This window comes from Lichenostomus cassidix, unplaced genomic scaffold (genome assembly GCF_008360975.1).
Source record: "Lichenostomus cassidix isolate B80296 unplaced genomic scaffold, HeHo_3.0 HiC_scaffold_36, whole genome shotgun sequence".
Taxonomy (NCBI): domain Eukaryota; kingdom Metazoa; phylum Chordata; class Aves; order Passeriformes; family Meliphagidae; genus Lichenostomus; species Lichenostomus cassidix.
The window spans coordinates 873,351-896,693 of NW_028147270.1; the positions used below are offsets into that span (position 1 = coordinate 873,351).

The window sequence follows — 23,343 nt, forward strand, 5'->3', positions numbered from 1 at the left end:
CACCTGGCTCTCACCTGGCTCTCACCTGAGCTCTCACCTGTCTCTCTCTCTCCTGAGCTCTCACCTCTCTCACCTGTCTCTCCTCTCCTGTCTCACCTCTCTCTCACCTGTCTCTCTCTCACCTGAGCTCTCACCTGTCTCTCTCTCTCTCCTGAGCTCTCACCTCTCCTCTCCTGTCTCACCTGTGGTCTCACCTGTCTCTCCTCACCTGTCTCTCTCTCTCACCTGAGCTCTCACCTGTCCATCTCACCTGACGTCTCACCTGTCTCTCTCTCACCTGTCCATCTCACCTGTCTCTCTCTCACCTGTCTCACTCTCACCTGAGCTCTCACCTGTCTCCTCACCTGTCTCTCTCTCTCTTTCTCACCTGTCCATCTCACCTGAGGTCTCACCTGTCTCACCTGAGCTCTCACCTGTCCATCTCACTTGTCTCTCTCTCACCTCTCTCTCTCTCTCTCTCTCTCACCTGTCTCTCCTTACCTGTCCCTCTCACCTGAGCTCTCACCTGTCCCTCACCTGTCTCTCCTCACCTGTCCATCTCACCTGTCTCTCTCTCTCACCTGAGCTCTCACCTCTCTCTCTCTCACCTGTCCCTCACCTGTCTCTGTCTCCCCAGCGCATTTCCGGCTCCTCCTTCCCCTCCCCCCTGCGGTTCTTTGGCCACGCCCTGAGCGGGGGGAGGGACCTGAGCGGGGATCACCTGCCCGACCTGGCCGTGGGCACCTGGGGACAGGTGCTGCTGCTCAGGTGAGTCACGAAAAAAATCCCAAAATCCCCAAAAAAATCCCCAAAAAATCCCCTAAAAAATCCTCAAAAAATTCCCAAAAAAACTGAAAAAAATCCCCAAAAATCCCAAACCCCAATGGGATTTACCTGCCCGACCTGGGGACAGGTGCTGCTGCTCAGGTGAGTCACGAAAAAAATCCCAAAATCCCCAAAAAAATCCCCAAAAAATCCCCTAAAAAATCCTCAAAAAATTCCCAAAAAAACTGAAAAAAATCCCCAAAAATCCCAAACCCCAATGGGATTTACCTGCCCGACCTGGGGACAGGTGCTGCTGCTCAGGTGAGTCACGAAAAAAATCCCAAAATCCCCAAAAAAATCCCCAAAAAATCCCCTAAAAAATCCTCAAAAAATTCCCAAAAAAACTGAAAAAAATCCCCAAAAATCCCAAACCCCAATGGGATTTACCTGCCCGACCTGGGGACAGGTGCTGCTGCTCAGGTGAGTCACGAAAAAAATCCTGAAATCCCAAAAAAAATCCCCAAAAAAATCCTAAAAAAATTCCCCAAAAAACTGAAAAAAATCCCAAAAAATCCCAAAACCCAATGGGATTTACCTGCCCGACCTGGGGACAGGTGCTGCTGCTCAGGTGAGTCACGAAAAAATCCCGAAATCCCAAAAAAATCCCCTAAAAAATCCCCAAAAAATCCCCTAAAAAATCCCCAAAAAATCCCCAAAAAAAATCCCCCAAAAATATCCCAAAATCCAAAAAAATCCCCAAAACCCCAATGGGATTTACCTGCCTGACCTGGGACAGGTGCTGCTGCTCAGGTGAGTCACGAAAAACACCTGAAATCCCCAAAAAAATCCCCAAAATCCATCTCAGGTGACCCCAGGTGACCCCAAACTGCCCCCAGGTGACCCCAAATGACCTCAAACCCTCCTCAGGTGACCCCAGGTGTCCCCAGGTGACCCCAAATCCCACTCAGGTGATCCCAAATCCATCACAGGTGACCCCAAAGCACCTCGCCTGTCCCACAAGGTGACCCCAAATCCCACTCAGGTGACCCCAGATTGCTCCCAGGTGTCCCCAGGTGACCCCAAATCCCACTCAGGTGTGTCCAGGTGACCCCAAAGCACCTCACCTGTCCCCCTAAGTGACCCCAAATCCCACTCAGATGTATCCAGGTGTGTCCAGGTGTCCCCAGGTGACCCCAAATCCCTCTCAGGTGTCCCCAGGTGACCCCAAATCCCCCCCAGGTGACCCCAGGTGTGTCCAGGTGTCCCCAGGTGACCCCAAATCCCTCTCAGGTGTGTCCAGGTGTGTCCAGGTGTCCCCAAATCCCCCCCAGGTGACCCCAAACTGCTCTCAGGTGTCCCCAGGTGCGTTCAGGTGTCCCCAAATCCCACTCAGGTGTGTCCAGGTGTCCCCAGGTGACCCCAAATCCCACTCAGGTGACCCCAAACTGCTCTCAGGTGTCCCCAGGTGTGTTCAGGTGTGTCCAGGTGATCCCAGATCCCTCTCAGGTGTCCCTAGATCGCCCCCAGGTGTCCCCAGGTGACCCCAAATCCCACTCAGGTGTGTCCAGGTGTCCCCAGGTGACCCCAATCCCCTCCCCTGTCCCCCCAGGTCCCCCCCGCAGGTGGCGCTGAGCGCCCAGGTGAGCTTCGAGCCTCAGGTGATCCCAAATTCCCCCAAAATCCCACTCAGGTGTGTCCAGGTGTGTTCAGGTGTCCCCAAATCCCACTCAGGTGTGTCCAGGTGTGTCCAGGTGTCCCCGAATCCCACTCAGGTGTCCCCAGGTGTGTTCAGGTGTCCCCAGGTGACCCCAATCCCCTCCCCTGTCCCCCCAGGTCCCCCCCGCAGGTGGCGCTGAGCGCCCAGGTGAGCTTCGAGCCTCAGGTGATCCCAAATTCCCCCCAAATTCCCCTAAAATCGCCCCCAGGTGTGCCCAGGTGACCTCAAATCCATCTCAGGTGTGTCCAGGTGTCCCCAAACCCCACTCAGGTGACCCCAAATCGCCCCCAGGTGACCCCAAATCCCACTCAGGTGTCCCCAGGTGTGTCCAGGTGATCCCCAATTGCTCTCCGGTGTCCCCAGGTGACCCCAAAGCACCTCACCTGCCCCCCCAGATGTCCCCAGGTGTCCCCAAATCCCCCCCAGGTGACCCCAAACTGCTCTCAGGTGTCCCCAGGTGTGTTCAGGTGTCCCCAGGTGACCCCAAACCCCTCCCCTGTCCCCCCAGGTCCCCCCCGCAGGTGGCGCTGAGCGCCCAGGTGAGCTTCGAGCCTCAGGATGACCCCAAATCCTCCCAAAATCCCCAAAAATCCCCCCAAAATCTCACTCAGGTGTCCCCAGGTGACCCCAAATCCCACTCAGCCTTATCCAGGTGTGTCCAGGTGACCCCCAAACCCCCCCAGGTGTCCCCAAACCCCCCCACCTGTCCCCTCAGGTGACCCCAAACCAACCCCCCCGTCCCCCCAGGTCCCCCCCGCAGGTGGCGCTGAGCGCCCAGGTGAGCTTCGAGCCTCAGGTGATTCCTGCAGCCACCTGGGAGTGCCGAGAGGAGCAGCCGGGAGAGCAGGTGGGGGCGGAGCTCTGCTTCCGGGCCGAGAGGAGGACACAGGATGGGTTCGGTGAGAATCCCGAAAATACCGGAATTCAACCCAAAAGATCCGGAAACCCAAAAAACCCCAAAAATCCCCAAAAATCCCCCAAAAAATCCCAAAATTCTACATGAAAATACTGAAAAAATACAAAAAAATGGCAAAAAACCCCAAGAAAAACAAGGAAAAAACCCAAAAAAACCAACCTAAATCAACGATGGGTTTGGTGAGAATCCCAAAAAACCCAAAATTTAACCCAAAAAATCCGGATACCAAAAATCCCCAAAAATCCCCCCAAAAATCCCAAAATCCTACATGAAAATACCCAAAAAATCCCCAAAAATCCCCAAAAACAACCAAAATCAGGTGGGGGCGGAGCTCTGCTTCCGGGCACAGAGGAGGACACAGGATGGGTTCGGTGAGAATCCCGAAAATCCCAAAATTTAACCCAAAAAATCGGGAAACCCAAAAAACCCCAAAAATCCCAAAATCCTACATGAAAATGCTGAAAAAATAACAAAAAATTACCAAAAACCAGCTAAAAACAACCCAAAAAATACAGGATGGGTTTGGTGAGAATCCCAAAAATCCCGGAATTCAACCCAAAAAATCGGGAAACCCAAAAAACCCCAAAAATCCCCCAAAAAATCCCAAAATCCTACATGAAAATGCCGAAAAATAACAAAAAATAGCAAAAAACTACCAAAAAACAACCCAAAAAATGTAGGATGGGTTTGGTGAGAATCCCGAAAATCCCGGAATTCAACCCAAAAAATCGGAAACCCAAAAAACCCCAAAAATCCCCAAAAAAATCCCAAAATCCTACAAGGAAATACAAAAAAATGGCAAAAAAACCCCAAAAAAACTACCAAAAACCAGCGAAATACAACCCAAAAAATACAGGATGGGTTTGGTGAGAATCCTGAAAATCCCGGAATTTAACCCAAAAAATCTGAAAGAAAAAATCCCCAAAAAAATCCCAAAATCCTACATGAAAATATCAAAAAAAAAAGCGAAAAAATAGCAAAAAACTACAAAAAAACCCAAAAAACAACCTAAATCAACCTGAAAAACCAGAGATGGGTTTGGTGAGAATCCCAAAAATAGCAAAATTTACCCCAAAATTCATCCGGATACCAAAAAAACCCCAAAATCCCAAAGAAAAAACACCAAATTGCCCCAAAAATTCACCATAAAATCCCCGAAAAATCACCTTAAAAAGCCACAAAATGACTCAAAATTCCTCAAATTTTTCCCAAATTTATTTCAGGATCCCAAATTTTCCTCTCGCTGTGGTTCTGCTCTGAGCTGAACCCCAAAAATCCCCAAAAAATCCCCCAAAATTCCTCCAAAATTCCCAAAAAACCCCAAAAATTCACCATAAAATCCCCGAAAATTCACCTAAAAATGACCAAAAATGACTCAAAATCCCCCAAATTTTCCCCAAATTTCCCTCCAGGATCCCAAATTTTCCTCTCGCTGTGGTTCTGCCCAGAACTGAACCCCAAAATCCCAAAAAAATCCTCCAAAATTCCCCAAAAAACCCCAAAAATTCCCAAAAAAATCCCCCAAAATCCCCGAAAATTCACCTAAAAATGACCAAAAATGACCCAAAATCCTCCAAATTTCCCCCAAATTTCTCTCCAGGATCCCAAATTTTCCTCTCGCTGTGGTTCTGCACTGAACTGAACCCCAAAAAACCCCAAAATTTCCTCCAAAATCCCCAAAATTCCCCAAAAAACCCAAAAAATTCCCCAAAAAATCCACAAAAAACCCCAAAAATTGACCTTAAAATCCCCGAAAATTCACCTAAAAATGACCAAAAATGACCCAAAATCCCCCAAATTTCCCCCAAATTTTTCAGGATCCCAAATTTTCCTCTCGCTGTGGTTCTGCTCTGAACTGAACCCCAAAAATCCCCAAAATCCCCTAAAATTCCCCAAAAAATCCCAAAAAAATCCCAAAAAATCCCCGAAAATTCACCTAAAAATGACCAAAAATGCCCCAAAATCCCCCAAATTTCCCCAAATTTTTTTTTGGGATCCCAAATTTTCCTCTCGCTCTTGTTCCGGGCTGAATTGAACCCCAAAAAACCCCAAAATTCACATTAAAATCTCCCAAAAATCTCCAAAAAATCACCAAAAAATCCCCAAAAATCCCCAAAAATCCCCGAAAATTCACCTAAAAATGACCGAAAATCCCCCAAATTTCCCCCAAATTTCCCTCCAGGATCCCAAATTTTCCTCTCGCTCTGGTTCCGGGCGGAACTCGATCCCGGCAGAACCAAATTTCGCGGGATTTTCGTCACTTCCGGTTCCCAAAATGTGAACGGGAGCCTCCGGGTGGGGGAGGGGCGGAGCTGCCGGAAGCTCCGGATTGGCTTTAAGGTGAGAAACCCGGAATTCGGGAAATTTGGGAAATTTGGGACATTTTGGGATAATTTTGGGATAATTTTTGGGAATTTCAGGAAATTGGGAATTCGGGAAATTTGGGGAATTTTAGGAATTCGGGGAATTTGGGAAAATTGGAGATTTTGGGGAATTTGGGACATTTTGGGATAATTTTGGGAATTTGGAGAAATTGGGAATTCGGGAAATTTGGGAATTTTGGGGATAATTTGGAGTGATTTTGGGGAGAATTTGAGGGAAATTTGAGGGATTTTGGGGAGAATTTGGGAGGATTTTGTGGGAATTTGGGAAAATTGGGGATTTTGGGGAAATTTGGGACATTTTGGGACATTTTGGGATAATTTTTGGGAATTTGAGGAAATTGGGAATTTGGGGAAATTTGGGGAATTCGGGAAATTGAGGAATTTGGGAAATTTCAGAAATTTGGGGAATTTAGAAAATTCGGGACATTTTGGGAATTTTGGGAAATTTGGGGAATTTTGGGGAAATTGAAGAATTTGGGGGAATTTGGAGAATTCAGGAAATTTGGGAATTTTGGGATAATTTGGGGAAAATTTGGGAAATTCGAGAAATTTGGGGAATTTGGGAAAAATTGGGGAATTTGGGGAATTTTGGGACATTTTGGGATAATTTGCAGTGATTTTGGGGAGAATTTGGGAGGATTTTGTGGGAATTTTGGGATAATTTGGGGGAATTTGGGAAATTCTGGAAATTTGGAGAATTTGGGAAATTTGCGGAAATTGGGGAAAATTTGGGGAAATTTGGGAAATTTGAGAGTTTTGGGAATTTTGGGAAATTTGGGGGAAAATTGGGAATTTTGGGAAATTTTAGAAAATTTGGGGATTTGGGGAATTTGGGAATTTTGGGGAAAATTTGGAGGAATTTGGGGAAAATTGGGATTTTCAGGAAATCCGGGAAATTTGGGGAATTTGGGGCATTTGGGGGATTTTAGGGGATTTTGGTCAGAATTTGGGGAATTTCAGGGAATTTTGGGATAAATTTGGGATAAATTTGGGATAAATTTGGTACAAAATTGGGATAAATTTGGGATAATTTTGCGAAAATTTTGTTATAAATTTGGCATAAATTTGCTATAAAATTGCTATAAATTTGGGATAAATTTGGTATAAATTTGGGATAAATTTGATATAATTTTGGGATAAATTTGATATAATTTTGGGATAAATTTGGGATAAACTTGGGATAAATTTGCTATAAATTTGGGACAAATTTGGCATAAATTTGGGATAAATTTGGCACAAATTTGATATAAATTTGGTATAAATTTGGGATAAATTTGGTACAAATTTGGGATAAATTTGGTATAAATTTGCTATAATTTTGGTATAAATTTGGTACAAAATTGGGATAATTTTGCAATAATTTTGTTATAAATTTGCTATAAATTTGGTATAAATTTGGTATAAATTTGGTACAAATTTGGTATAAATTCAATTTTTCCCCCCGGATTTTCCCAGTCTCTCCAGAACTGCCCAAAATTCCCGATTTTCCCCAAATCTCCATTTATTTTTCCCCCCAGGAGTGTCCAGGTGACTCTCTGTCCCCTCTGGCGCTGCGAGTGACATTTGGGGGACAAGGAGAGCCAATCCGGGGGGGGGAGGGGCTGAGAGCTCACGTCAGCAGAGACTCACCGACCTCGATTACCGCTGCGGTGAGAATTTGGGATTTTGGGGAAATTTGGGGAAATTTGGGGGATTTTTGTGTGATTTTTAGGGGATTTTTGGGTGATTTTCTGTGATTTTTTTGTGATTTTTTGTGATTTTTTGTGATTTTTGGGTGATTTTTTGGTGGCTTTTCGTGATTTTTTGTGTGTTTTTTTGTGGTTTTTTGTGATTTTGGGGGAATTTGGGAGGATTTGTGTGAATTTTGGGGATTTTTAGGGGAATTTTGGTGAGTTTTGGGGGTTTTTCATGTGATTTGTGTGATTTTGGGGGAATTTTGGGACATTTTGGGACATTTTGGGAGGAGGGGCTGAGAGCTCAGATCAGCAGAGATTCACCGACCTCGATTACTGCTGCGGTGAGAATTTGGGGAAATTCGGGGAAATTTGGGGATTTTGGGGAATTTTGGGTGAATTTTGGGGGATTTTTTGAGATTTTCTTGTGATTTTTCTCTGATTTTTAGGGGATTTTTTGTGATTTTTGGGTGATTTTTTTGGTGTTTCTTTGTGATTTTGGGGGAATTTGGGAGAATTTGGGTGAATTTTGGGGAGATTTTGAATGAATTTTGGGAAATTTGGGAGATTTTGTGTGATTTTTGTGTGATTTTGAGGGATTTTGGAGGATTTTGGGGGATTTTGGGAGGAGGGGCTGAGAGCTCAGATCAGCAGAGATTCCCAAACCTCAATTACTGCTGCAGTGAGAATTTGGGGAAAATTCGGGATTTTGGGAAAATTTGTGTGATTTTTGTGTGATTTTTAGGGGATTTTGGGGGATTTTTTGGGGATTTTTTGTGAATTTTGGGTGAATTTTGGAGGAATTAATGGGATTTTTGTGTGATTTTGTGTGATTTTGGGGGGAATTTTAGTGAAATTTGGGGATTTTGGGGAAATTTGGAGGGAATTTCGTGTGATTTTTGGGAGAATTCGTGTGATTTTGGGAAATTTTGTATGATTTTTGTGGGATTTTGTGGGATTTTTAGGGGATGTTGGGTGATTTTTTGGTGATTTTTGTGTGATTTTGGGGGAATTTGGGAAGATTTGGGGGGAATTTGGGTGAATTTTAGGGATGATTTTTGGATGATTTGGGGATATTTTGGGGGAATTTGAAATGATTTGGGATGATTTGGGGAGGTGATTTTGGGATGATTTTTGGGATATTTTTTGGGTGATTTTTGGGTGATGATTTTGGCATATTTTGGATATTTTTGGGGTGATTTTTGGATATTTTTGGGTGATTTTTTTGGGTGATTTTGGGATGATTTTTGGGATGATGATTTGGGAATGTTTTTTGGGTGATTTTTGGATTTTTTTGTGATTTTTTGGGTGATTTTGGGATGATTTTTGTGATATTTTTTGGGATATTTTTGGAGATTTTTTGGGTGATTTTTTGGTGATTTTTGGGATATTTTTTGGGTGATTTTTGGGATACTTTTTGGATATTTTTGGGGTGATTTTTGGATATTTTTTGGGTGATTTTGGGATGATTTTTTGGGTGATTTTGGGATGATTTTTGGGATGATTTTGGGTTGATTTTGGGTTGATTTTGGCTGTTTTTGGGGTGATTTTTCCAGCTGCCCTTCGAGCACAACTGCGGCGACGACAATTTCTGCCAAGATGATCTCAGCGTGGAATTCAACTTCTCGGGGTTGGAGACCCAAATCTGACCCAAATCTCCCCAAAATCCCACTGAAATCACCCCAAAATCCACCTGAAATGACCCCAAAAATCCCATCCGAAATCCACCCCAAATTACCCCAAAATCCACCCCAAATCCTGTCCTAAATCCCTCTGAAATTACCCCAAAAATCCCATCCCAAATCTGACCCAAATCACCCCAAAATCCCACTGAAATTACCCCAAAAATCCCATCCTAAATCTGCCCCAAATTACCCCAAAATCCACCCCAAATCCTGTCCTAAATCCCACTGAAATTACCCCAAAATCCACCCAAAATCTGACCCAAATCACCCCAAAATCCACCTGAAATGACCCCAAAAATCCCATCCCAAATCCACCCCAAATTACCCCAAAATCCACCCAAAATCTGACCCAAATCACCCCAAAAATCCCACTGAAATTCACCCCAAAATCCACCCCAAATCCTGTCCTAAATCCCTCCGAAATTTACCCAAAAATCCCTTCCCAAATCTGACCCAAATCACCCCAAAATCCCACTGAAATTCACCCAAAAATCCCATCCTAAATCTGCCCCAAATTACCCCAAAATCCAACCCCAAATCTGCCTGAAATTGCCCCAAAATCCACAAAAATCCTGTTCGAAATCCACCCCAAATCTGAGCGAATTTACCCCAAAATTGCACCCCAAATACATCCCGAAATCCTGTCCTAAATCTGCCCCAAATTACCCCAAAATCGCAGCCTAAAAATACCTAAAAATACCCCCAAATCTGCCTGAAATTACCCCAAAAATCCTGTCCCAAATCACCCCAAATCCACCCCAAATAGCCCCAAAATTCACCCCAAACTCCAATTAACCCAAAACCCCCAAACACCCTAAAACCCCAAATCCCTTCAAACCCTCAAAAACCCCCAAATCACCCCAGAAACCCCAAAATCTCCAAAAACCCCAAATCCCTCAAAACCCCCAAAAAGCCCCAAAAAACCCAAAACCCCCAAAACCCAAAAAAACCCCCAAAACCCCAAATCCCTCCAAACCCCAAAAAAAAATCCCAAAAACCCCAAAAACCCCAAAATCCCCCAAAACCCCAAAACCCAAATATCCCCAAAAACCCCAAAAACCAAAAAAAAAACCCCAAATTCACCCCAAACCCCAAAAAAACCCAAAAATAAAAAAACCCCAAAAACCCCCAAATCCCTCCAAACCCCAAATAATCCCAAAAAGCCCAAAACCCCCAAAAAACCCAAAATCCCCAAAAACCCCAAATCCACCCCAAACTCCAATTAACCCAAATCACCCCAAAAATCCAAAAAAAGCCAAAAACCCCAAATTCACCCCAAAAACCCCAAAAACCCCAAAACCCCAAAAAACCCCAAAAAAACCCAAGGAACCCCAAACTCCGATTAACTCAAAAACCCTCAAAAAATCCCGAATTTCCCCAAATCCCTCCAAACCCCAAAAAACCCCAAATAATCCCAAAAATCCCAAAAACCCCAAAAAACCTAAATCCACCCCAAACTCCAATTAACCCAAATCACCCCGAAAACCAAAAAAAAAAGCCAAAAACCCCAAATTCACCCCAAACCCCAAAAAACCCCAAACTCCGATTAACCCAAAAACCCCAAAAACCCCCAAAGAAACCCAAATCTCTTCAAACCCCAAAAAACCCCAAAAACCCGAAATCACCCCAAAATCCCCCAAACCCTAAATTCACCCCAAATCCCAAATAAAAATCCCAAAACCCCCAAAAAACCCCCAAAAAACCAAAAAAGCAAAAAAATCCCCAAAAAAACCTAAAAACCCCCAAATCCCTCCAAACCCCAAAAAACCCCAAATAATCCCAAAAACCCCAAAAGTCCCAAAAACCCCAAAACCCCAAAAAAACCCAACCCAAAACTCCCAAGTCTCTCCAAACCCAAAAAACCCCAAAACCCCAAAATCCCAAGATCCCACCAAACTCAAAAAACCCCAAAAACCCCAAAAACCCCCAAAAACCCCAAAACCCCAAAAAATCCCAAAGATCCCCAAATCCCTCCAAACCCCCAAAAACCCCAAAAATAATCCCAAAAACCCCAAAAACCCTAAAAAACCCTAAAAACCCAATAACTCCAAAAACCAAAAAAACCCCAAATTCACCCCAAAACCCCAAAAACCCCCAAAAAAAACCAAACCTCCCAAAAAACCCCAAAACCCCCAAACCCCAAAAACCCCTAAATAATCCCAAAATCCCCAAATAATCCCAAAAAACCCCAAAAACCCCAAATCACCCCAAAATCCCCCAAACCCTAAATTCACCCCAAATCCCAAAAACCCCAAAAACCCCAAAAAAACCCCAAAAAACCAAAAAACCAAAAAAATCCCCAAAAAAACCTAAAAACCCCCAAATCCCTCCAAACCCCAAAAAACCCCAAAAACCCCAAATAACCCCAAAAACCCCAAAAAAACCCCCAAAAACCCAAAACTCCCAAATCTCTCCAAACCCCAAATCACCCCAAAACCCCAAAAAATCCCAAAGATCCCCAAATCCCTCCAAACCCCCAAAAACCCCAAATAATCCCAAAAACCCCAAAAACCCCAAAAAACCCCAAAAACCCACATAACTTCAAAAACCAAAAAAACCCCAAATTCACCCCAAAACCCCAAAAACCCCCAAAAAAAACCAAACCTCCCCAAAAAACCCCAAAACCCCCAAACCCCAAAAACCCCTAAATAATCCCAAAATCCCCAAATAATCCCAAAAAACCCCAAAAACCCCAAATCACCCCAAAATCCCCCAAATCCCAAATAATCCCAAAAACCCCAAAAAAACCCCAAAAAACCAAAAAAATCCCCAAAAAAACCTAAAAACCCCCAAAACCCCCAAACCCCAAAAACCCCAAATAATCCCAAAACCCCCAAAAATCCCAAAAAAACCCCAAAAACCCCAATTTTCCCCCAAAAGCTCCCCGCGGCTGCTGGTTGGCGCAGAGGATTCCCTGCAGGTGACACTGCAGGTGACAAACCTGGGAGAGAATTCCTTCGGCACTTTGGTGGCTTTGGGACACCCGGCGGAGCTGAGCTACAGGAAAGTGACAATTCTGCAGGTAAAAAAACCCCAAAAACCCCAAAAATAAACCCAAAAAATAACCATCAGAAAAAAACCCCAAAAATCGGCACTGAAAATAACCCAAAATAACCTAAAATAAGTGAAATTAACCCAAAATATTCTGAATATCCTGGGGAGCTCAGCTACCGGAAAGTGACACTGCTGGAGGTAAAAAACCCCAAAAACCCCGAAAATAAACCCAAAAAAACCCCAAAAAATGAGCAAAAAATGATCAGAAAAAACCCCAAAAAATCTGTGATGAAAATAACCTAAAATAACTTAAAATAAGTGAAATTAACCCAAAATATCCTGGGGAGCTCAGCTACAGGAAAGTGACACTGCTGGAGGTAAAAAACCCCAAAAACCCCAAAAATAAACCCAAAAATACCCCAAAAAATGAGCAAAAAATCCCAAAAAACTGCACCAAAAATAAGTTAAAATAGCCTAAAATAAGTGAAATTAACCCAAAATATTCTGAATATCCTGGGGAGCTCAGCTACCGGAAAGTGACAATTCTGCAGGTAAAAAACCCAAAAATGACCCCAAAAAACCCAAAATAAACCCAAAAAATATCCCAAAAAATGAGCAAAAAATGATCGGAAAAAACCCCAAAAATCTGTGCTGAAAAGAGCCCAAAATAAGCTAAATTAAACTAAAATAACCCAAAATATTCTGAATATCCTGGGGAGCTCAGCTACAGGAAAGTGACACTGCTGGAGGTAAAAAAAACCCCAAAAACCCCAGAAATTACCCCAAAAATATCCCAAAAAATGATCAGAAAAAACCCCAAAAATCTGCACTGAAAATAACCCAAAATAAGTTAAAATAACCTAAAATAACCCAAAAATTGGCACAAAATATTCTGAATATCCTGGGGAGCTCAGCTACAGGAAAGTGACACTGCTGGAGGTAAAAAAACCCCAAAAACCCCAAAAATAAACCCAAAAAACCCCCAAAAACCCAAAAAATAAACCCAAAAATATCCCAAAAAATGAGCAAAAAATGATCGGAAAAAACCCCAAAAATCTGCACTGAAAATAACCCAAAATAAGCTAAATTAAACTAAAATAACCCAAAATATTCTGAATATCCTGGGGAGCTGAGCTACAGGAAAGTGACACTGCTGGAGGTAAAAAACCCCAAAAATGACCCAAAAACCCCAAAAATAAACCCAAAAAATATCCAAAAAATGATCGGAAAAAACCCCAAAAATCTGCACTGAAAATAACCTAAAATAAGCTAAATTAAACTAAAATAACCCAAAATATCCTGAATATCCTGGGGAGCTCAGCTACCGGAAAGTGACAATTCTGCAGGTAAAAAACCCCAAAAACCCCAGAAATAAACCCAAAAATATCCCAAAAAATGAGCAAAAAATGATCGGAAAAATCCCAAAAATCTGCAGTCAAAATAACCTAAAATAGTCTAAAATAAGTGAAATTAACCCCAAATATTCTGAATATCCTGGGGAGCTCAGCTGCAGGAAAGTGACAATTCTGGAGGTAAAAAAACCTAAAAACCCCAAAAATAAGCCCAAAAATATCCCAAAAAATGATCGGAAAAAACCCCAAAAATCTGCAGTGAAAATAACCTAAAATAACCCAAAATAAATTAAATTAACCCAAAATATTCTGAATATCCTGGGGAGCTGAGCTACCGGAAAGTGACACTGCTGGAGGTAAAAAACCCCAAAAATTACCCCAAAAACCCCAAAAATAAACCCAAAAAATAACCCAAAAAATGATCAGAAAAAAATCCCAAAAAATAGTGAAAAAATCCTGAAAAAATCCCCCCAAAAATAGTGGAAAAATCCCCAAAAAGACCCAAAAAAAATCCTGAAAAAATCCCGAATAAAATCCTGAAAAAAAATCTGGAAAAAAAACCTCAAAAAAACTCCCAAAATACCCCAAAAAACCCCAGAATAACCCCCTAAAAAAAAACAAAAAAAAAGAAAAAAATCCCGAGAAAAACTTTTTTAAAATCCAAAAAAAAAAACCCCAAAAATCTTGAGAAAAATTTCAAAAAAGCCCCAAAATACTCCAAAAAAAACCCTGAAAAAAATCCCCAAAAATAGTGAAAAAATCCCAAAAAAAATCCCAAAATTTTTCTTTTAAAAATCCCAAAAAACCTAAAACCAAACCTGAAAAACAAAAACCTAAAACCCGGAAAAAAACCTAAAAAAAAAACCCTAAAAAACCCTGAAAAAAACCTAAAAAACCCAAAAAAACCCAAAAAATCCAAAAAAATTTTTAAAAATCAAAAAAAATTTTTTTTTAAATCCCCAAAAATCCCCAAAAAACCAAAACTCCCCAAAGTGTCCCCGAAGTGTCCCCAGCTGTCCCCAGGTGTCCCCACACACCTGTCCCGTGTCCCGCAGTCCCCCTGGCGCTCGACGTCACTCAGGTGTCACTCGGAGCCACCGAGGGGACAGGAGAGGAGAACTCTGTGTGAGGTGAACCACCCCGTGCTCAGGAGGGGACAGGTGAGTGTCACCTGAGTGTCACCTGTGTCACCTGAGTGTCACCTGTCTGTGTCACCTGAGTGTGATCTGTGTCACCTGTGTCATTGTCACTGTCACTGTCACACCTGAGTGTCACCTGAGAACTCTGTGTGAGGTGAATCACCCTGTGCTGAGAAAGGGACAGGTGGGTGTCACCTGAGTGTCACCTGTGTGTCACCTGTGTCATTGTCATTGTCACCTGAGTCTGTCATTGTCACCTGAGTGTGATTGTCACTGTCATTGTCACACCTGAGTGTCACCTGAGTGTCACACCTGTCACCTGTCTGTGTCACCTGAGTCATACCTGTCACCTGTCACTGTCACACCTGAGTGTCACCTGAGAACTCTGTGTGAGGTGAATCACCCTGTGCTGAGAAAGGGACAGGTGAGTGTCACCTGAGTGTCACCTGTGTGTCACCTGAGTGTCATTGTCTGTGTCATCTGTGTCATACCTGTCACCTGTCACCTGTCATTGTCACACCTGTGTCACCTGAGAACTCTGTGTGACGTGAGTCACCCTGTGCTCCGGAGGGGACAGGTGAGTGTCACCTGAGTGTCACCTGAGTGTGATCTGTGTCACCTGAGTGTGATCTGTGTCATTGTCTGTGTCACCTGAGTGTCACTGTCAGTGTTATTGTCACACCTGAGAACTCTGTGTGAGGTGAATCACCCTGTGCTCAGGAGGGGACAGGTGAGTGTCACCTGAGTGTCATTGTCTGTGTCATTGTCTGTGTCACCTGAGTGTTGTGTGTTTTGTCACCTGTGTGTCACCTGAGTTGTGTGGGTGTTGTGTGGGGGGGGTGGTGTTGTGTTGTGTCACCTGTGTCACCTGAGTGTGATCTGTGTCATTGTCTGTGTCACCTGAGTGTCACTTGGTGTTGTGTTGGTGTTGTGTTGTGTTGTGTTTGTCTGTCAGTGTCATTGTCACACCTGTGTCACCTGAGAACTCTGTGTGAGGTGAATCACCCTGTGCTCAGGAGGGGACAGGTGAGTGTCACCTGTGTCACCTGTGTGTCACCTGAGTGTGATCTGTGTCATTGTCTGTGTCACCTGAGTGTCACTGTCAGTGTCATTGTCACACCTGTGTCACCTGAGAACTCTGTGTGAGGTGAATCACCCTGTGCTGAGAAAGGGACAGGTGAGTGTCACCTGAGTGTCACCTGTGTCACCTGAGTGTCATTGTCAGTGTCACCTGAGTCATACCTGTCACCTGTCATTGTCACACCTGTGTCACCTGAGTGTCACCTGATTCATTGTCATTTTCACCTGTGTCACACCTGAGTCATTGTCATTGTTATTGTCACACCTGTGTCACCTGGGTGTCCCACCTGTCACTGTCAGTGTCACCTGTCACTGTCACCTGAGTGTCACACCTTTCAGTGTCACCTGAGTCACACCTGTCAGTGTCACCTGTCCCTGTCACCTGTCCCGTCTCTGTCCCAGGTGGTGTTCCAGGTGACTCTGGATGTCCCAGCCGACGCTGACCTTGGGGACATCATGGAGGTGACAGCAGAGGTGACCAGGTGAGGCTGAGGGGACACCTGGGGACACCTGGGGACACACCTGGGACACCTGTGACACACCTGGGACACAGCTGGGGACACCTGAGACACACCTGGGACACACCTGGGGACACCTGGGGACACCTGAGACATTGGGGACATTGGTGACACCTGAGACACACCTGGGGACATTGGGGACACCCCTGGGACACCTTGGGTACATTGGGGACACCTGGTGACACCTGGGGACATATGGGACACACCTGGGGACACTTTGGGGACACCTGAGGGACACCTGAGACACACCTGGGGACATTGGGGACACACCTGGGGACACCTTGGGACACACTTGGGGACACCTGGGGACACCTGGGGACACCTGAGACTCACCTGGGGACACCTGGGGACACACCTGGGACACACCAGGGGACAGCTGAGACACACCTGGGACACCTGGGGACACCTGGAGACACCTGTGACATTGGGGACATTGGTGACACCTGAGACACACCTGGGGACACCTGGGGACATTGGGGACACACCTGGGACACCTGGGGACATATGGGACACACCTGGGGACACCTGAGACACACCTGGGGACACCTGGGGACATTGGGAAACACCTGGGGACACCTGGGGACACCCCTGGGGACACACCTGGGGACACTGGGGACCCGCCAGGTGCCCCCAGGTGTCCCCAGGTGCCAGCAGGTGTCCCTGTCCCACAGTGACAACGGTGGCCCAGCTGGTCGAGGTCAGCAGGTGAAGCTTCCGGTGACTTACCAGGTGCTGCTGGTGCTGAGCAGGTGAGGGGAGGTGACACCTGGGGCACCTGAGTGTCACCTGAGTGTCACCTGAGTGTCACCTGAGTGTCACCTGTGTGTCACCTGGGTCACCTGGGTCATTGGCATTGTCACCTGAGTGTCACCTGTGTCACCTGTGTCACCTGGGTGTCACCTGGGTGTCACCTGATTGTCACCTGGGTCATTGTCATTGTCATTGTCACCTGAGTGTCACCTCAGTGTGATTTGTGTCACCTGTGTGTCACCTGTGTCATTGTCATTGTCACCTGGGTGTCACCTGAGTGTGATTTGTGTCACCTGACTGTCACCTGAGTGTCACCTGAGTCTCACCCAACTGTCACCTGTGTGTCACCTGTCTGTCACCTGAGTGTCACCTGAGAGTTACCTGCCTCACCTGAGTCTGTCATTGTCACCTGGGTGTCACCTGTCACCTGTTAGTGTCACCTGAGTGTCACTTGACTCACCTGACTCTCACCTGAGTGTCACCTGTGTGTCACCTGTGTCATTGTCATTGTCACCTGAGTCTGATTTGTGTCACCTGTGTGTCACCTGGCTGTCCCCTGCCTCACCTGACTGTCACCTGTCCCCACCTGTCCCCACCTGTCCCCTGTGACTCACCTGTCTCACCTGTCCCCACCTGTCCCCACCTGTCCCCACCTGTCTCACCTGTCCCCACCTGTCACCTGTCCCCACCTGTCCCCAGCGGCTCAGACTCCACGCGTTACCTGAATGTCACTGCGGGTTTGGCGCCACCTGCTGGCCTTGTCACCCACCACTACCAGGTGAGGAGAGCAGGGCTTGGGAATGTCCCCAAATGTCCCCAAATGTCCCCAAATGTCCCAAATGTCCCCAAATGTCCCCAAATGTCCCCAAATGTCCCCAAATCCCCATCAATGTCCCCAAACATCCTGAAATCCCCTAATGTCCCAAAATCCCAAAATATCCCAAATATCCCAAATGTCCCAAATGTCCCAAATGTCCCCAATATTCCACAATGTCCCCAATGTCCCAAATGTCCCCATTAATGTCCCCTGTCTGTCCCCAGGTGCAGCTGCTGGGTCACCGCTCTGTCCCCAAATCCCCATTAATGTCCCCAAATCCCCATTAATATCCCCAATAATGTCCCCAATGTCTCTGATGTCCCCATTAATGTCCCCAAATGTCCCCTGTCTGTCCCCAGGTGCAGCTGCTGGGTCAGCGCTCTGTCCCCAAATGTCCCCATTAATGTCCCCAAATGTCCCCAAATGTCCCCAATCTCTGTCCCCAGGTGCAGCTGCTGGGTCACCGCTCTGTCCCCAATGTCCCCAAATGTCCCCAAATGTCCCAAATGTCCCAAATGTCCCCAATGTCCCCCCAGGTGCAGCTGCTGGGTCACCGCTCTGTCCCCAGTGTCCCCAAATGTCCCCAAATCCCCATTAATGTCCCCAAATGTCCCCTGTCTGTCCCCAGGTGCAGCTGCTGGGTCACCGCCCTGTCCCCACCAATGTCACCTTCGCTGTTCCCTTCAGCTCAGGGGGAGAGAAGATCTGGGAGACGATTGGAGTCACACCTGAGCAGGTGAGTCACCTGGGTCCTGAAATTCACCCCAAAATTTGGCCAAAAATCCCAAAAATTCACCCCAAAAATTCACCCAAAATTTACCCCAAAATCCCAAAAATTCACCCCAAAAATTCACCTGAAATCCCCCAAATTCACTCCAAAATTTATCCCAAAATTCAGCCAAAATCCCCCAAATTCATCCCAAAATTCACCCAAAAATTCACCTGGATCCCCTAAATTCACCCCAAAATTTACCCCAAAATTCACCCCAAAATCCCAAAATTCACCCCTAAATTCAGCCAAAAATCAAAAAAATTCATCCTAAAAATTCAGCTGAAATCCCCCAAATTCACCCCAAAATTTACCCCAAAATTCACCTGAATTCATCCCAAAATCCCAAAAATTCACCCCAAAATTTAGCCCAAAATCCCAAAAATTCATCCCAAAAATTCACCTTAATTCAGCCCAAAAATTCATCCCAAAATCCCAAAAATTCACCCCAAAATTTAGCCCAAAATCCCAAAAATTCATCCCAAAAATTCACCTTAATTCAGCCCAAAAATTCAGCCCAAAATTCCAAAAATTCACCCCAAAATTCAGCCGAAATTCAGCCCAAAATCCCCCCAAAAGTTCATCCCAAAAATTCATCCCAAAATTCACCCGAAATCCCCAAAATTCACCCCAAAATTTACCCCAAAATTCAGCCCAAATTCAGCCAAAATTCCGGAATTTATCCCAAAAATTCATCCAAAAATTCAGCTGAAAATCCCAAAAATTCATCCCAAAAATTCACGCGAAATCCCCAAAATTCAGCTCAAAATTCACCCCAATTTCACCCAAATTCACCAAAATTCACCCCAAAATTCATCCCCAAATTCATCCCAAATCCACCCGAAATTCTCCAAAAAATCCCGAATCCCAAACCCCAAAATCCACCCAAATTCACCCCAAAATCCCCAGAATTCCACCCCAAAAAACCCCCAAAAACCGCAGAGTTCCACCCCAAATCCTGCCCTAAATCCCAAATCCCCAAATAACCCCCAAAATCCCCAAAAAAACCCCCAAAATCCCCCAAAATCCACCCCAAATTCTTCAAAAAATCCCAAATCCCAAACCCCAAATACAACCCCAAAATCCCCAGAATTCCACCCCAAATAACCCCAAAAAACTCCAAAAACCCCAGAATTCCACCCCAAATCCACCCCAAATCCTACCCTAAATCCCAAATCCCCAAATAACCCCAAAAAACCCCCAAAATTCCACCCCAAATTCTGCAAAAAATCCCAAACCCCAAACACAACCCCAAAATCCCCAGAATTCCACCCCAAATAACCCCCAAAAACCGCAGAATTCCACCCCAAATCCACCCCAAATCCACCCCAAATCCATCCCTAAATCCCAAATCCCCAAATAACCCCAAATCCACCCCAAAAAACCCCAAAATCCCCAGAATTCCACCCCAAATAACCCCAAAAAACTCCAAAAAAACCCAAAAAATCCCCAGAATTCCACCCCAAATCCACCCCAAAAAAACCCAAATAACCCCAAAAAACCCCAGAATTTCACCCCAAATCCACCCCAAATCCCACCCTAAATCCCAAAAAACCCCAAAAAACCCCAAATTCACCCCAAAATCCCCCAAAAAACCCCAAAATCCCCAAACCTGTAGGGTTTCCCGCCGTGCCTGGAAGGTCCTGAACCTCCCGAGGAGCCTCCGGGAGCAGCGCCGGAGCGCCGCCTGCTGGTGAGTCAGGGAACTGCAGGATTAACCAAAAATAGGGGATTTCACCCCAAAATTGGGGAATTCGGGAGCGCCGCCTGCTGGTGAGTCAGGGAACTGCAGGATTAACCAAAAATAGGGGATTTCACCCCAAAAATGGGGAAATTCAACCTGAAATTTGAGAATTCGGGAGCGCCGCCTGCTGGTGAGTCAGGGAACTGCAGGATTTACTGAAATTGGGTAATTTTACCCCAAAAATTGGGAGAATTCAACCTGAAATTGGGGAATTCGGGAGCGCCGCCTGCTGGTGAGTCAGGGAACTGCAGGAAACACCCAAAAATGGGGAATTTCACCCCAAAATTGGGGAATTCGGGAGCGCCGCCTGCTGGTGAGTGGGGGAACTGCAGGGTTAACCAAAAATTGGGGAATTTCACCCCAAAATTGGGGAATTCAATCTGAAAATGGGGAATTTTAACCTGAAATTGGGAGAGTTCGACCTGAAATTGGGAGAATTCAACCTAAAATTGGGAAATTTCCACCCAAAATCAGGAATTTCAACCCAAAATTGGGAAAATTCAACCCAAAATTTGGAGATTTCACCCTGAAATTGGGGAAATTCAACCCAAAATCAGGAAAATTCAACCCGAAATTGGGAATTTCATCCCCAAAATTTGACAATTTCCCCCAAATTCTGTGAAAATTTTCCCAAAATTGTGACGATTTCTCCCAAATTTCTGACGATTTTCCCCAAATTGTGAGGATTTCTCCCAAATTTCTCTGTTTTTCCCGAATTCCTGAGGTTTTCCCCCAAATCTCTCCCCAGGAGTGTCCCGGAAGTCGCTGCCGGAAGTTCTTCTGCTCCATCCCGAAATCCCAACCTCCCAAAATTTGGAATTTTCGGGTTGTGGGGAAACTGAGGCTCAGCTGGGTGGGGCAGGTGAGGTGGGCGGGGCTTAGCTCTGCCCAAAATTTGTCCAAAATTCACCTAAAATTTACCCCAAATTCACCCCAAAGTCACCCAAAATTAATCCCAAAATCTCCCCAAATTAATCCCAAATTGACCCAAAATTAAACCAAAATGTACCCCAAATTCACCCAAAATTTAGCCCAAATTCATCTCAAAAATCACCCAAAATTCTCCCAAAATTAACCCCAAAATTCTCCCCAAATTAATCCCAAATTGACCCAAAATTAACCCAAAATTCATCCCAAAATTCACCTAAAATTTACCCCAAATTCTGCCAAAAATCCCAAATTCTGCACCAAATTCACCCCAAATCCCAAATAATCCCCAAAAAACCCAAAAAAACCCACATAATCCCAAATCACCCAAAAATTCCCAAATAACCCAAAAAACCCCAAATAACCCCAAATCCCAAATAACACCAAAAAAATTCCAAAAAATCCCCCAAACCCCAAAAACCCCAAAAATCAAAAAAATCCCCAAATTCCCAAAAACCCCAAATAACCCAAAAACCCCCAAAAATCCCAAAAAACCCCAAATAATCCCAAATCCCAAATAACCCCAGAAAGTCCTAAAAAATCCCAAAAACCCCAAAAACCCCAAAATCCCAAAAAATTCCCCAAACCCCAAAAAACCCCAAAAATCCCAAATAACCCAAAAACTCCCAAAATCCCAAATAACCCCAAAAAGTCCTAAAAAATCCCAAAAATTCCCAAAATCCCCAAAATCCCAAAAAATCCAAAAAATCCCCCAAACCCCAAAAAACCCCAAAACCCCCAAATAACCCAAAAAATCCCAAAAATCCCAAATAACCCAAAAAATCCCAAATAACCCCAAAAAGTCCTAAAAAATCCCAAAAAATCCCAAAACCACCAAACCCCAAATAATCCCCAAAAAATCCCAAAAATCCCCAAATCCCAAAAAAACCCCCAAATAACCCCAAAAATCCCAAAAAACCCAAATAATCCCAAATCCCAAAAAACCCCCAAAAACCTCAAAAATCCAAAAAACCCCAAAAATCCTAAAAATCCCAAAAACCCCCAAAAACCCCAAACTAACCCCAAAATTGTGTTTTTCCAGCCCAAAGTTCTCCTGCTGAGCTCAGCCCAGCTTGGCTTCGACCACAGAAAGTTCCAGAACACCTGGGGAAGGTCAGAGCTGCAGGTGAGACCCAAAAATACCCAAAATTACCCCAAAAAAATCCCAAAATATCAGAAAATACCCAAAAATAGCCAAAAATTATCCAAAAATAGCCAAAAATACCCAAAATTACCCCAAAAATATCCCAAAATACCTGAAAATACCCGAAAATACCCAAAAATTATCCGAAAATAGCCAAAAATACCCAAAATCACCCCAAAAAATACCCCAAAAATGCCAAAATCACCCCAAAATTATCCCAAAATAGCCAAAAATACCCAAAATCACCCAAAAATACCCAAAAATCACCTGAAATTACCCCAAAAATAGCCAAAAATACCCCAAAAGTGCCAAAAATACCCAAAATCACCCCAAAAATAATCTGAAAATACCCGAAAATGCTGAAATCACCACAAAAATAGCCAAAAAAATCACCTGAAAACACCCAAAAGGTGCCAAATTCACCCCAAAAATGATCCCAAAATCTGCCGAAATCACCCCAAAAATACCCCAGATGTGGCAAAATCACCCCTAAAATACCAGAAAATACCCAAAATTACCCCAAAATTTCCCAAAAATCGCCAAAATCTGCTGAAATCACCCAAAAATACCTGAAAACTACCAAAATCACCCCAAAAATACCCCAAAAAATCACCTGAAAAGTGACAAAATCACCCAAAAATTACCCTAAATCACCCTAAATTACCCCAAAACCGACCTGCTTTGGGGTTTTTCCCCATTTTTTTTCTTTTTTCCTCATTTATTTCCTTTTTTCTCCATTTTTTGGGGATTTTTTTCCCATTTTTTGGGTATTTTTTCCCCTTTTTTTTTTTGCTTTTTCCCCCATTTTTTGGGTGTATTTTCCCCATTTTTGGATATTTTTTTCCCCATTTTTTGGGTGTTTTTTTCCTTTTTTTTGGTGTTTTTTCCCCATTTTTTCTTTTTTTTTCCCATTTTTTTGGTGTTTTTCCCCATTTTTTTTTGCATTTTTTTCCCCATTTTTTGGTGTTTTTTCCCTTTTTTTTTTATTTT

The 23,343-nt window shown here is 44.4% G+C and overlaps 1 protein-coding gene across 1 annotated transcript in view; it reads left to right on the forward strand.

The window, feature by feature from the left end:
- The window catches only part of LOC146423756 (integrin alpha-D-like), a 47,113-nt gene that overhangs the window by 18,689 nt on the left and 5,081 nt on the right, over positions 1-23,343 (forward strand). The window contains exons 15-30 of the mRNA XM_085044441.1: positions 617-747; positions 3,209-3,308; positions 3,697-3,748; positions 5,560-5,717; positions 7,279-7,410; positions 8,991-9,064; positions 12,000-12,141; positions 14,521-14,595; positions 15,601-15,630; positions 16,087-16,166; positions 16,874-16,951; positions 17,652-17,730; positions 18,398-18,505; positions 20,157-20,231; positions 21,031-21,144; positions 22,252-22,341. Coding sequence (XP_084900567.1) covers positions 617-747; positions 3,209-3,308; positions 3,697-3,748; positions 5,560-5,717; positions 7,279-7,410; positions 8,991-9,064; positions 12,000-12,141; positions 14,521-14,595; positions 15,601-15,630; positions 16,087-16,166; positions 16,874-16,951; positions 17,652-17,730; positions 18,398-18,505; positions 20,157-20,231; positions 21,031-21,144; positions 22,252-22,341 — 1,518 coding nt within the window. The remainder of the gene's footprint in view (positions 1-616; positions 748-3,208; positions 3,309-3,696; positions 3,749-5,559; positions 5,718-7,278; positions 7,411-8,990; positions 9,065-11,999; positions 12,142-14,520; positions 14,596-15,600; positions 15,631-16,086; positions 16,167-16,873; positions 16,952-17,651; positions 17,731-18,397; positions 18,506-20,156; positions 20,232-21,030; positions 21,145-22,251; positions 22,342-23,343) is intronic.